General features: G+C 41.2%; 1 protein-coding gene across 8 annotated transcripts in view; it reads left to right on the top strand.

Moving 5' to 3' along the window:
- The window catches only part of pdgfrb (platelet-derived growth factor receptor, beta polypeptide), a 37602-nt gene that overhangs the window by 13775 nt on the left and 9736 nt on the right, over positions 1–14091 (top strand). For all 8 annotated transcript variants that reach the window (XM_037078251.1, XM_037078246.1, XM_037078250.1 and 5 more), the window contains 13 exons: positions 3456–3529; positions 4451–4765; positions 5168–5425; positions 6170–6300; positions 6936–7098; positions 8475–8655; positions 9192–9307; positions 9451–9574; positions 9712–9923; positions 10357–10451; positions 10534–10666; positions 12583–12687; positions 12972–13082. In XM_037078251.1, the coding sequence (XP_036934146.1) occupies positions 3481–3529; positions 4451–4765; positions 5168–5425; positions 6170–6300; positions 6936–7098; positions 8475–8655; positions 9192–9307; positions 9451–9574; positions 9712–9923; positions 10357–10451; positions 10534–10666; positions 12583–12687; positions 12972–13082 (1993 nt within the window). In that variant the 5' untranslated portion in view covers positions 3456–3480. The remainder of the gene's footprint in view (positions 1–3455; positions 3530–4450; positions 4766–5167; positions 5426–6169; positions 6301–6935; positions 7099–8474; positions 8656–9191; positions 9308–9450; positions 9575–9711; positions 9924–10356; positions 10452–10533; positions 10667–12582; positions 12688–12971; positions 13083–14091) is intronic.

The following is a 14091-nucleotide window of genomic DNA, read 5'->3' as shown; positions in this document are numbered from 1 at the left end:
AGCGTGGGCTGCGTGCGTTCTGCTGAGGTCGATTTTAGCATTCTTCCTCATTAGCTAGTGACACTTTGAGTGCTGCAGGATTGTTTATGAAAAACAGCAAGGGTCAACCAGCCACCAAATTCCCAGCATCTGTGGGAAAACTCATACAGTGGGATAACAGTTTATCCATCATGGTGATTACTGTGCCATCACTCACATAAACACAGTGTGTTTTTTTGCAGACCTCCACGATCATTGCAGGAATGGAGTATCTCGTTTCAAAGATTAAAAAGACAACAACAAACATCTGTGCTAGAAAAAGGTTTTTACAATCCTATAAATCAACTTTAAGACCCCCTACAAGATCACATCATCAGACTGAGAACCACTTGACTTGACTTGTGCATACCGTGAACGTTTCTTACTGTAAATTGTCTCAATCACTACTTTGTTGTCTCTGCGGTTCAAACAACTGTTTTAAGGGTCAAACGGCTTCTAAGTATTTTTATTAAGCTGGAAACAAATTCTCTGACGTGCTGCCAAACTTTCTTGGCAGATTCACTGGTGTCTTGACCCTTTTAACACTTGAACCAGGACAGAGATGAGCACAAAAACAAGCCATGTTTTCAGCGGTGTTTAGAAGACTCCCTGAAAGAGACATATTAGACCTATTTTCAGGTTCATAATTTTATTTTGGGTTGCTACCAGAATAGGTTAACATGCTTTATTGCTCCAAAAACACATTAGCTTTCTCATACTGTCCCGTCTCCACTGCATTCCCCCTCTGTCTGAAACCATGTTTTTCCTGCCTCTTTAAGGTCCCTTCTCCTGATTACCCAGTCTGCTCTGATTCTCATGTGCCAAATTAGCTGCCAGATATAACTTATGTAAAAGTTTGACATGATGATGTAGTGTGATGTCACAAAGTCACAGAATTAAAGGCAAGAATACTGACGAGGTGTTTCAGGAGCTGTTTTTTTTTCTGTGGGAGAGACGAGTTTCTGTTGGTGCAGACTTTAACCTTTTTAACTTTCAAGATCTTTTCCATGCAAATGAAAATTAAGCATTACAGGTCTGCTTTAAGTGTCTCCTCACACCAAGAGTGTGAATTTGAAGCTACTGAATCACTTCAATCTTAATCTTAATCTCTTGAGGAAATCTCGCCTTTACTCTCTAAACTCTATTTGAAGTGGTTTTCTGGCTCCCTCCTCATCAGCACATCCTATCTTGAGGGTCAGATTCCCTCTCAAAGAGTCCCCCACTGCCCAGTGGTCAACATAAAACCTCATCGTGTTGCACTAGACAAACGTTATTTTTCCACCCCTTTCAAAGAAGCCGGAATGAGATCTGAACACACAGACATACTTGTTTCTGCTGTTTGATCTTAGATGTAAACTTGTATCCTGCAGTAGCCCCAATGTAGCTCTTTTGCTTGTTTTAGCAGAAAATAGCAGCAGCTGCCAGTCACAATAAGGTTTGTTAGTCCTCATGGTGCCAAGTGACACAAGCCATTGGCTGTTGTCGCTCACAGTCATCGTCACTGACACCGAGGTTACTGGTAATCGTAAGCACTGATGTATGGCTTCCTAAGTGGATGGTCCCCCGCCGCTGGTTGCTGGGGGCCCCTGGGGATAAAGTGACCCCCCTGCTCCTAACGTCATGACCAGCAGGGTCCCAAGTGTATCAGCGGTCCTGGGAAAGTATCAGGGAAATACTGTGGGAACGTGAACTGTACACATACACCAGTGACTGTGTGTGTGTGTGTGTGTGTGTGTGTGTGTGTGTGTGTGTGTGTGTGTGTGTGTGTGTGTGTGTGTGTGTGTGTGCGTGTGCGTTGGGCGATGTTGAAGAAGATGGGGGTTGCTTGTAGTATACGTGTTTTAGTGCATTTTGTGCCAGTACAAATCTGTGCATGTGTATATGAACCACAACGCAATGAAAAAAAAGTATCTCTCGCTCTCTCTCTCTCTCTCTCGCTCTCTCGCTCTGTCTCTCTCTCTGCCTCTTGCTCTCTAGCTGTCTCTACTTCACCCCTTTTTATTAGAACCAGGAGGCCGGGAGGAAATGGAGCAGTCATGTTTTTGGAGCAACTCAAGAGCTTTTTCGTTTTGGGAGCGGAAGTGCCAAAGGCAGTTAATTTAGAGTGACAATGTGGATCTGGTTTGAGTAGCTGGCTTAGTCATGAAACATGGAACTGGTTGGATGTTCCATCTCTTCAATAACTGAAAATAAAGCTGTTAGAAGATAAACTTCAGTATGCTTTTACGAATTTAGTGTCAAGAATGGTGTTGCCAGATGTGCTCAACCGATAAATGAACTGACAAAACGCTTCAGATAAGATGGGGCATAAGTCATTAAAACACGTGTTCCATTACATCATGTATGAAGATAGTCCAGTTTCTTAAAATAGAGATTGTAAAATTGGGTTGCATTATTGAGTAAGCGTGTTAAATTGGGTAACATTTCGCAAGATACATTTCACAACTTTTCCACTGCCTCCCTCGTTTTCTTCCTCCTCCACCCTCGCTCTTCCCAAGCCTCGCTCTTCCGCCCTCTCTCCTTTTCCCACCCTCTTGCGTACAGGCCTGTGATCCATCCTTAACTGTTTCCAGACGTCTGTGTGCTGCAGGCCTTAACCCCCATCCCAAACATAATAACAAACCATTCCTCCCCTCCTCAGTCTCTGCTTATGCCTTCTTACTTTGCAGCGAAATTGGCATACAGTAAAGATGGGAGGATGGTTCAGTTACTGTTAACGTTTAACAAATGCTGCAATGTTGCTGTACAACCTGATATCTAATTAGTATTAGTAAACCATAGAAACGTTTCAAAATCCTGAGTCAATCCTGTGTCAGCAGCCTACGTGAATGCCCCATTTTCTCTTTTGTTTACACCAAAACCAATTAATGGCTCAGCATGGCTCTAGAATAGCTTGGACGCAGCATTGTTGCCAGCGAGCGTGTTGCAAAGCTGCACACAGTGACCCGTTTGTTAGGGGGCAGAATGCTGGTGAACCAGGAACAAAAAGAGCCAGACATTGTCGCTCTGTCCTGGTGCAGCGAGGCATCAAATACCACCAGAGTGAGCTGCATCTGCACCTCAGACTCTGCGTGCCGACCAAAAACCATTAAAGGAAGCAGCTTGACAACACATGAATACTTTTTGTTTGTTTCCTTAACCATGAGTGGAACATCGTTTCATGTCATTTACTTTGTTTGGAGGCAGATTGTTTATGAAATGCAATGTGATTTATTTTATGAACTCTCACTTAATCTGACCCGCTGGAGCTCACAAGGGCAGGAATGAATTCATCATGATATGAAGCCTTATGGAGAGCTGTTGTGTGTCAATTGGGATGAACATAGAGTAGATCCTCCTGCTGTTTTGTTAACTTATTGCATATTTTGTTGACCGATTGACCTGCCTTTCCTGAAATACTAAAGTTCAGTTTGCATGGTTCTACCCTCTGTTTCCAGAACAAAGTGCACCGAAGGGTTCGCCATGAGGAGGTTGATGACATCAATGCTCCATCTGACATTCACAGTTACAGGTGAGAACTTTCAATAAACAAACAAAAAATGACTATCCGTAATAGGACCGCGAGAGCTTTTGCAGGAAAGCAAAGGACTGGGATTTTTTTCTTTTTCCAACATATCCAATAAAACAATATCAGATTTTAATGTCACAACTTTAAAAAAAAGGTCATGCTTAGTGATGGAAAAGATTATTTTCAAAAGGTTTATCCCACTGTTTATTCAGTAATCTGATGGACACAAAGTATCGACACTTGAAGGTCCAGTGTGAGATTTAGTGGCATGTAATGGTGATTGTCATCTCCGCTCACTCCAATGGATCATTTTTTCACAGCACTTGTGGATTATGGAGCCTATCAACAACTCTTATCGGACCTAATATCAGTCCTAGCTGCTCAGCACTGTAAATCAATAAATCATCTGTTAACTGTAAACTGCCAAACATTGCATTTCCGTCTCTGTATTTATGCATTTAAATTGTCTGCTTGGAACTTCCTGGAACTGTCTCTAGTCTCCGTGAATCATGTGCATGTCCCTTCTGGACTACTGTAGAAACATGGCGTTGCAAAAGAAGTTCAGTTTCAAGTAATTTTACTCTAACAAAAACATAATTATGTATGTTATATTATGCCAATAGCTCAACATAAATCCTACACACTGGAACTTTTAAAAAAAAGTGTCTTTTTGGATCACTTATTAGCAATGGAGCCTGTGAGATAACAAAGTACTTTGATGCATTCAGACTGACATTTTGAATCAATCTGTCACTGACAAAGGCATCATTATCCTCCCACACATCCTCTCCAGGCAAACCGTATCCTTCATCATTTAGAGATAGAACAGGATCTGGCATGTATTGTTGATTTAACCCTTGACCTCAAGCTGCCGTCTCTTTGACCTCCAACCTGACCCCTTTGCTCTTGTTGTGTCATCTGCAGCCCTCCTGTATTTCTGCACTGAGTCGAGCTGCCTGGAGATCACACCCGAGGACAAAGAGCTCGTCCTGGTCGAGGGCTCTTCTCTCATCCTCACCTGCTCTGGCTCAGGGGAGACCACCTGGGAGTTTAAGAGGGACGATGTGCCTTACTTCCAATTGGAGAAGGTTCATGACGGCAGCCGAAGTTACCAAATCACGCAAACTAGCGACACAAGTGTTTTGACCTTGTGGAACGTAAGCTGGAAGCATGCGGGGGTGTATCAGTGCATTGATCAAGGCACTAGAGATGTTAAGGAGGTGGCAGTTTTTGTCCCAGGTGAGGCCTGGTTCTTTATCCGATTTAACTGTTTAGTGTCAAACTGTTTAGCCAAAATCAAAGCAGGGTTCCCACACCTTTGTCAACTTAACATTTAAGGACTTTTCATGAACTTTCTAGGCCCAATTCCCTCAAGTTCCGGGACACAACACGTTTGACAGAAGCTCACAACATTTAAAAACAATAACAACGGAACTTAATTTTCTATTCTTGCACAAAATACATGATGGCAAGCACCTTAAACGACCCATGATTATATTCATCTATCTTCAAAATTTGAAATTCAAAAACTGTCCAGTTTGTAGAATCTATAAATATTGATTAGTATGCTGTAGGAAACTGTATAGTTAATTGTTTGAGCCACAGTTCAGTTAATGGAATGTTTCATGTTCCTGTCCTCAGACCCCAATGTATGGTTCTTAGAGAGCTCCCACGGCATGGTAACAAAGACCAGTGAGGAAAGCACCATCCCCTGTGTGGTCACTAATCCCGACATCAATGTCACCCTGTATGAGAGGGACACTGATCTGCCCATCAAAGGAATTTATGTCCCCAGTGAGGGCTACAAGGCACCGCTGGAGGATAGGACCTACGTGTGTCGCGGCGAGCTGAACGGAGAGGTTAAAGAGTCTCAGGCCTTCTACGTCTACAGCATTGTTGGTAGGTGTTTAAAAAGAAAAAACTCGTCCCATAATACAAAATGCTACATTATCGACTCACCCCCATGTGTGCTGAAACTCTTGAGAACCCCACACACACACACACACACACACACATGCACACTTGGCCCCTTTAATTCAGTCTCAGCCTACACCCAAACTATTAAAGTTAATGAGTCTATCTTTTTAAAGCTCCATAAAAATACCCATAAAATGTCCATCACAGTTCTACAAATGGCTTACACAGCACAATCTGCCAGTTTTGTAGCCAAAGTATTGCTCTGTGAGTCCAAAAGTATAATTGATTCCTGTATTATCACACATGCTTTGGTCACCTTACAACCCTCTGGTGGAAGGCTGGGTCCTGCAGGGTGTGCAGAGACAGAGACAGTTTTATATATATATATATATATATATATATATATATATATATATATATATATATATATATATTTATATATATATATATATATATATATATATATATATATATATATATATATATGTGAGAGAGTGAGAACATGTGAGAGTGCTGCACAAGGTGAAATTTGAAGAACATTTTTTTTCAAAATTTTTGTGTAGCTTTAAAGTTTTTTTTAAGGCTATAAAGGAGCCAGCAACCAAATGAGTATTGTCGTTTACTGATTGTTTAGAAGTGAAGGAGATTTTTCTACATATTGTTCTGATAAATCACATCATCACCACCTCTCCCTCCTCTCCCCCACACTCTCCCTTCCCATCCCAGTCCCAGAGGCCATCGACGCCTACATCAATGCGTCAAAGACCGTCCTGAAGCAGGGTGAACCACTGACAGTAAACTGCACCGTGCACGGTTCGGAGCTGGTGTTCTTTTCCTGGGATTTCCCCAACAGAGAGGTGAGTAGGAGTGGAGCAGAACAAGCGCTTTTGTTCAGCTTTCGCTTCCTGATTACTCTCAGGCCCCGTGACCAAGCCCAGATTGCAACAAGATGTAGGGACACACCTTGATTTTTTATTATCCCCAGTCATATTTTTCTCGTAGCATGTGGTGTTGGTATTGTAATAATCAGTTCTTATTGGGTTCATTTTAAGAAGATTTCCTCAGAGAAGTTGAGCTTTAATGACAAATTGTCAGACATCTTTACTCAAAAGCAGACAACATTTGGCACATTTTCCATAAAACATGAAACCTGTTCTGGTTCGTGTGCCTAATTTTGAACCATTCGGTGCATTTCTACCAGAAATAAATAGTAGTAGAGCTGGCCGAGTCATATTCCAGAGGAATTTTGCAGTGCACTCAGCTGATACATTTACTAGGACTGGAGCCAGTCAGAGTTATGACTTTAAACTCAGAAGTAAAAATTGTGAGAAAAAACTTGAAATGCAGGCAGTCTCAACAGATAGCTCAACAGATTCCAAGGATCCTGAATAGACAGTAACATGGTGGAAAAGTAAAAGAATTGTGTGGTGCATCAGATTCAACCTAATTAAACAATGTCACATCCTCGTTATTTCCCTCTCTCTTCAACAAGGATGACATCGAGCCACTGACCGACGTCCTATCTGCCATGAATATGCGCTCCTGCCTGATCTACCCTCATGCCACAGTGGCCCACAGCGGAAACTACGTCTGCCATGTCAACGAGCCTGTCCAAGACCAGTCCGCCTCTGCCAGCGTCAGCATCACTGTGCTCGGTTAGAGTTACCCACGCACATGCATACACACCAAACTAAAACAAACTGATGCTTGACAGATTATTATTTTGTTTCGCTGACAGAGGGGAAGACTGCTTATTATGTAAACTTTTTCGAGTCAAGGTGAGAGAGGTGCTTCTTTTAAAGGAAATGGAGACATCTTCTATTTATTTCTGTTCAAAGTGTGAAATAAACCTTTGACACGGTGCAGATGCCCCGAGTGATATCTTGAAAAACAAAGCTTCACACCAGGGGGGTACAGCAACTCTATATTTAGACATTTGGGAATAAAACTCTGAGCACACATGAAATGTTTGTGCAACTGAGTTCTGACTTCAACCATTAACATACAGCTAAAGTCCTGCATCTCAACAAATAAAGCAGAATTCATCACACTGAACTTTTCTCCCTTGTTCTCCCTTGACAGTCACTAAATGTATTTGGGTCTGTGAATGCTTATTCTATCTGCAGCGAGGTGTGTTATGTTTATGAGATCCTCGAATAACTCGAGCCGCCATGCTCCATGGAGACAAGGACAGTTTAGTGGTGCTTTCTGGACATCTCAGTGGAAAAGACAGATGCTGTCTGACCACAGAAGGTCAGCTGCTGCAGCAGCACAGTACACTGTCTCGAGCCTGCTGTCTGCAAGTGAAGAGACTAAATTATAATTAATTTAATTTATTATAAAATGATATTGTAATCCTTTTTTTATGTTAAGAATGCATCACGCTCATTGTGAATTATTACCAGACCTTGCAAATTTTCACAGGCATGTAGAGCTCAGTAGTGTCTTTTAGCTCATTGTTTTGCATTTCCAGTCTGCAGTTTTACTGTTTCAGTTAACTCTCAGAGCTCCTACCAACTTCTTCTAGGCGGCAGCAGTTTAGAGCGAAAAAGCTCCAAAAACCACCTGTACACTACCTGCCCAGGAGACAAAGTTAGCAGCTAGTGGCCCGTTTAGCGGCTGAACAGCCACATATTTTTCTCAGGCGTTGCTGTAGAGGAAATCAAAGCTGAAAGAAAGTGCATATTGGACGTACATTGATCAGATGACCAAAAATACAACTCATTATGAATCCTAATCAGTGTCTTGCACATGTGTAAGTTCAATGAATCAATTTGAAAGGTGATTTATGTCAGTGTTGTGTTCATGGATTGTTTTTGCTGCCCCCAAGTGCCAAACAAAGTTATTGCAGGATTAACATTTTCGCACTACAAAAAAACAAGAATGTTCATGACTACATGAATATTTGTATTATTTTATTCCAATATAAATGAGATGGGTTTTTTTTGTTTTTTTTTTACAAATTTTGTACAAAAGATCATCTGTAAGGCATGTGCATTATTGTTGCTAATGATATTTCACCTTTACTCAGAACGAGGCTTTGTGGATGTGAAGGCTGCTCAGAAACAAAACATTTCAGCCAAGCTCCAAGAGAACGTGGAGCTGAGAGTGGCGATTGAAGCCTACCCTCCCCCTCAGGTCCGCTGGAGCAAAGATGGCAACACCATCAAAGGAGACAAAACCATCACAACCAGACAAGAGCAAGAGATCAGGTGAGACATCTAGCAGCTGTCCTTTGACCATAAACATGCCCCACATACCATAAAATAATACATTTAAACAATCAGCACGGAACCTGTGTTAGGATGTCAGCCTCCGTAGGCGTCCAGCTCTCATCAGTCAACACCAGATAAGGCCTCCGCAGAGAGAAACACAATACTTTCCAGAGGGCTGGACTCCATCAGTCATCGCACAGGAACCATAAACACAACATACCTGTCACAACTCACAGATGTCTTTCAAAACAAAAAGCCAAACAGTGTCTTATTTCAGGACCATATTTTCACACATTACAAAGTAATATGACAAAGTGAAATATCATCTGCATTCTCGATTCACAGATGGAGAAACAAGCCCTCTGTTAACAAACAGCACCAAAGTCCACACCTCAAAGTAAAAAAGAGAGAAAAATACCAGATACACTCTCCCCTTTATGACACGTATTTGGCAGCTCTTGCATATTCAAAGAAACGAACAAATAGCAAATAGTCACATTTTTAAAAATATTCTCACCTCTTGCCTACCTCAGGTATGTCACTATTCTCACCTTGGTGAGGGTGAGGACGGAGCAGAAGGGCCTCTACACCGTCCTTGTCTCCAATGGAGATGACGCAAAGGAAGTGACCTTTGACCTGGAAGTCCAAGGTGAGAGGTCGTTTTAAGAATTATAAATTTATCACAGCACAGATTTTTTGACAATGATGTTTTTACGTGAGAAAAAAATCGAGAACAGTCTTTTTTTATCCACGTCAGTGATGATTAATGACCGCCGTACCCCCTGTGTGTAGTCCCCGCTCAGATTAAAGACCTGACGGACCACCACCTCCCTGGGAAGAGACACTTGGTGACCTGTGTAGCCGAGGGGGTCCCCACCCCGTCCATACAGTGGTACAGCTGTGACAGCATGCTCAAGTAAGTCACAGCACCCTCCATTCATCACTGAACTGTCACATAACACTTGGGGGTTGAACATACACAGAAATTTATTTTACTTTCAAATTGTGCACAATGTCAGTGATTCCACCTGCTGATCTCTTGTCCCGCTGCAGGTGCAGCAATCAGACAGCAATCTGGCAGCCGCTGATACCAGAACCAGAGGTGCTGAGCGTCCGGACCAACGTCAGCTTCAGTGAGACTCGTAAAACCAGCCAGGTGCGCAGCCAGGTGACCTTCCACAAGCCCCAGCAGGTCACAGTTCGCTGTGAGACCAGCAATAAGGAAGGACTCGTCGACAGAAGAGACGTCAAACTGGTATCAAGCAGTAAGTGTCACGTTAAGACCGTCCCATTTTTTGTTACAGCAGTGTCACTTGAAGGACACGAGTTTAGAAAGGGAAGTGAACACTGTGAAACATTATTTGTATGTGAGTTTTCTCTTTTCACAGTGTAAATGTATAATTAAGGAACATTTTTAACACTCGCAGGTTCAACTAAACAAACGCATGGTGGTCTGGTAATAAACAAGATTTAAATCTGAAAAGTTTATATTTTACAAGATTTCACCAAACAGTAAGAGCAGACAAGATATGTGTATTTGTACTAAAGCTTTAAATCTCATCTAATTGAAACTTTCTTTGCAGAATCATTGCCAACATGTTAATAAAGAGAAGTTTTAAGCCAGTTAAGAATTTGGGACAACTAGGTTGAACTGTTTGAATTTAATCTCACCGCTCTTTGTCCTTCTGCCTGTTGCAGCTCTGTTCTCCCAGGTGGCAGTATTGGCTGCTGTTCTAGCCTTAGTGGCCATCATCATCATGTCTATCATCATCCTCATCGCTGTGTGGCGCAAGGTGAGAAACACACTTAAATAAAATCTAAATCAAAAACAGAAAGATGTTTTTGTTTTGGCCTCATGTGTGCTTTTATCCCCAGAAACCTCGCTATGAGATCAGATGGAAGGTGATAGAGTCTGTGAGCCAGGACGGTCATGAGTACATCTATGTGGATCCCATCCACCTGCCGTACGACCTGGCCTGGGAGATGCCACGAGACCACCTGGTGCTGGGTGAGTACTCAGGCATACAGGGATCGATGATAGCATGGAGGGGTGGCAGCATGTGAAGCCCAGTGCAGTGACTTTGACTTGGATGTGCTGCCACTATTCATATTTATAGTAGGCAAGTCAAAAATAAACACTGTTGCGTAATACATAGCTTTGAAATGAATTTATGTTAACATTTTAACACACAACATACAGTTCAAATACGTTCTTGTCATTTTGAATATTGAAGTGCAAATGATGGAAAATGCTTTGTGAGGCCTTGGAAATAACTATAAAAACAAAGTCAGCATTTGACATCCAATTATACGACAAGTTTGTTCATATATTTATAATAGAAAGTTTAATTAATACACAGATAAACATAATGACAATCCTTAATTCATACTATAATTTAGATTAGATTTAGAATAATTTAGATTAGAAAACACACATGATTTTTTACAGATAAAGTAAACAATACAGTTTGCAAAAAGCTAAATTTTAATTTTACATGTTTTTATTTTGTCATCACTTTAGTTAAGTATAATTCTTTTTGATACATTGTGATCAAAGGAACGATTTCCCTCATTGTCTTTTTGAATTGCTTTATAACTTGCTGCAATCACTTGTTATTATCAGACAAGACAGTCCGCATGTTGCTCAGACAAAATATCACCAGGTGACTTTAGTGCTGTGGGTGGTTTGGGTCGTCTGGGCATAGATGGGGCTAGAATACTAAGTGAGTTTTGTTAAACTTGTCTTCTTGGCCCGAATCCCACCTCATTTTTTTAGAGCTCTTTTAAAACCTTTGTTGTTGATGATGGGTTGTAGTCAGCTGCTCCTTAAAAACAGGAAGCTTCCCAAGTCGACTCAGGCCCTCAGGAAAGTAATCTGTATGGGGCCATTATTGTGGAAGAACAATTTACAAATGTGAGTGGAAAGTTTTGCAACTTTGCTGGAATGTTATCAGATTTTGTAAAAGAATCTGTAAATGTGTATTGAGAATTGCTGTAAACTGACTGGTGGCACATAGACTGTAACTACTGAGGCTTAGAAAAATCTCCACACACGTTTGCAGATATCTGCCATGGAAGAAGTGTAACAAACATCACGTGTAAAAAGATTTGAGAGGCCTGCCTCAGTTGTAACTGATGACTGATGTATGTTTTTCCATCTCTTGGAACATAGTCTTATAAGCCATTGTTGTCTGTATGTACATATTTACAGATTTGTGCACACATTCACAGATCTGTAGCCTGGTATCACATTTGCGAATTGGTTTGGTCCCTTTCGTTTAATTTTTCATTATTTTCAAGCAGCACTGTGGAGTGGAAATCTTTATTTGGGCCAGATGAGTTCAGATCTCCCTCCTCATTTTACACATTTGTTTTCTTGCTTTCTTTGCCGTCTACTTGTAGTAAAACAACTAAATAAATACACTTGTTCTAAATGTTAGTAAAGTCAAACATGTTAAAATATTCCCAACAGCATTATCAACAGGCAACCCAATCTCAAGAATCTTTTCAATTTCATCGTGTGACAAACCTATGCTTCTGTTCTGTTTAGGGATAGAAATAGATCCTGTTTTGCCTTAAAATACTCAAACATGGCTGGAATTCTTCAATCTTCAAAAATACCATGTAGTGTCACGCTTACCAAAGGTCTCAAAGCAGGTTCAAACTATAGTCCTCTTGCCTGTAACTCCACCACCATCACCTCCTCCACCCAATATGAAAGTCATGCCATTAACATTTGATGTAAACATGATATGATTTGATTATAGCAATATTAATACCGAACGAATGAAGCTTGCAGCGCATACAAATGTGAATGTATCTGTGGTTGGTGTAAACATTAACACAGAGGGCCTCTTTTCCTTTTCATGTCTGCCATGTGCTGCATTCACATTCCGTCCTACTGAGCCTCTCTTTGTGTTTCAGGTCGCACTCTTGGATCAGGAGCCTTTGGCAGAGTAGTTGAAGCAACTGCGTATGGTCTCACTCATTCCCAGTCCAGCACAAAGGTGGCCGTGAAAATGCTGAAATGTAAGTCGTACAATGTAAAAACACAGTAGAATGCCATGTGTGGACCACAGTAGGGTCCCCTGCGTACAGCTGTCAAATACTGTGACATCAGAGCAATATTCCTGTGAGCACGGAAGGAGCAGCAGCCTGCTGAGCTTCAGTTTGGTTGCCAGCCTGGTTCAAGTTTCAGCCAACGGATCATTGAGGAGTTTGGCAGGGACGCAGTGTGCCTTGATCCAAGCATGTTTAGTTCTCCTGCCCTCATACCGACCTACTTCTCTCTCTCTCTCTCTCTCTCCATCCAGCTACAGCCAGGAGGAGTGAGACTCAAGCTCTGATGTCTGAGTTGAAGATCATGAGTCACCTGGGTCCTCACCTCAACATAGTCAACTTACTGGGAGCTTGTACCAAACATGGTAGGCGCCGGTGCTATACTGAGCTAATACCCATGACAATTAGGTCATGTTTAGGTAATTTTTAGTGAAGGGCATAGTACTGGTGTTTCAGTTCACACAGGCAGAACGCTGATGCTCAGATACATTTGATGCATGATTTGTCTTCAATTTGTCTCCTTCCTTTTTCTGGGAACTCAGAAAAAAAACATTTCCGCTAAACTAAAAGAAAGTCACAGAAAGCATTACAAGCATGTCTCAGAACCCTTTTAAGGCAGAAAATGCATCTTTTCCTCATTTCTGAGTTTCATCTCTATCAGCTCTAAGAATTACAGATATGAAGTTAAAGGCATACTATGTCAGCTGCTGTTAACACACCATTCAATGGTGCAGTAAGAGATTCTGGGGAAAGCTAGATGATTGTTGAGTCTCATTCACACGTGGATGCTTTGGGCTCACCAGAGCCCAGACAGAAGGTCCTGTCCATAAACATTTAACACTGTGCATAAATGACCCTAGTGACGACTTGCAAATGAATCAACTGTCTTTCTCTGTAATCACTTACGCCCACAAATGTCCTGAACACACAAAAAATATGAAAATTTGAAATTACTGGCAGAGGGCAAGGTCTCTGTAGAAATAGACAGTGACGTGCACTTCTAGTAGATCATAAGTAATGAATGAGAGGGATTACTTTTGTATGAATCTATAATTTGTTTTCAGGGAGTTTGAGGGAAAGTATGATTTGACCTGTGATTCATGTAGGTATCTCAAAGTCTATCAAGTGTTGTTCACCAGTGCTCAGTTAGTTTTCATGACTTTGCTTCAACAGTTTGATAAGCTATTTAAAATATGAATGTGAACGATGATAGTCCACATGATCAGTTAATGATGTAATATTCGATAAAAACATGTAGTTTTCTAAAACTATTATCTGTTACTTATGATGCACACTTATGGTATGGATTATTTATTAACCATTTATTTGTTAACAACAGTGATGTAAATGTCAGATAGACATTTGATATCAGTA

This window comes from Acanthopagrus latus, chromosome 18 (genome assembly GCF_904848185.1).
Source record: "Acanthopagrus latus isolate v.2019 chromosome 18, fAcaLat1.1, whole genome shotgun sequence".
NCBI lineage: Eukaryota > Metazoa > Chordata > Actinopteri > Spariformes > Sparidae > Acanthopagrus > Acanthopagrus latus.
The sequence above is the reverse complement of the archived record's forward strand: the minus strand, read 5'-3'. Positions and strand labels throughout refer to the sequence as shown.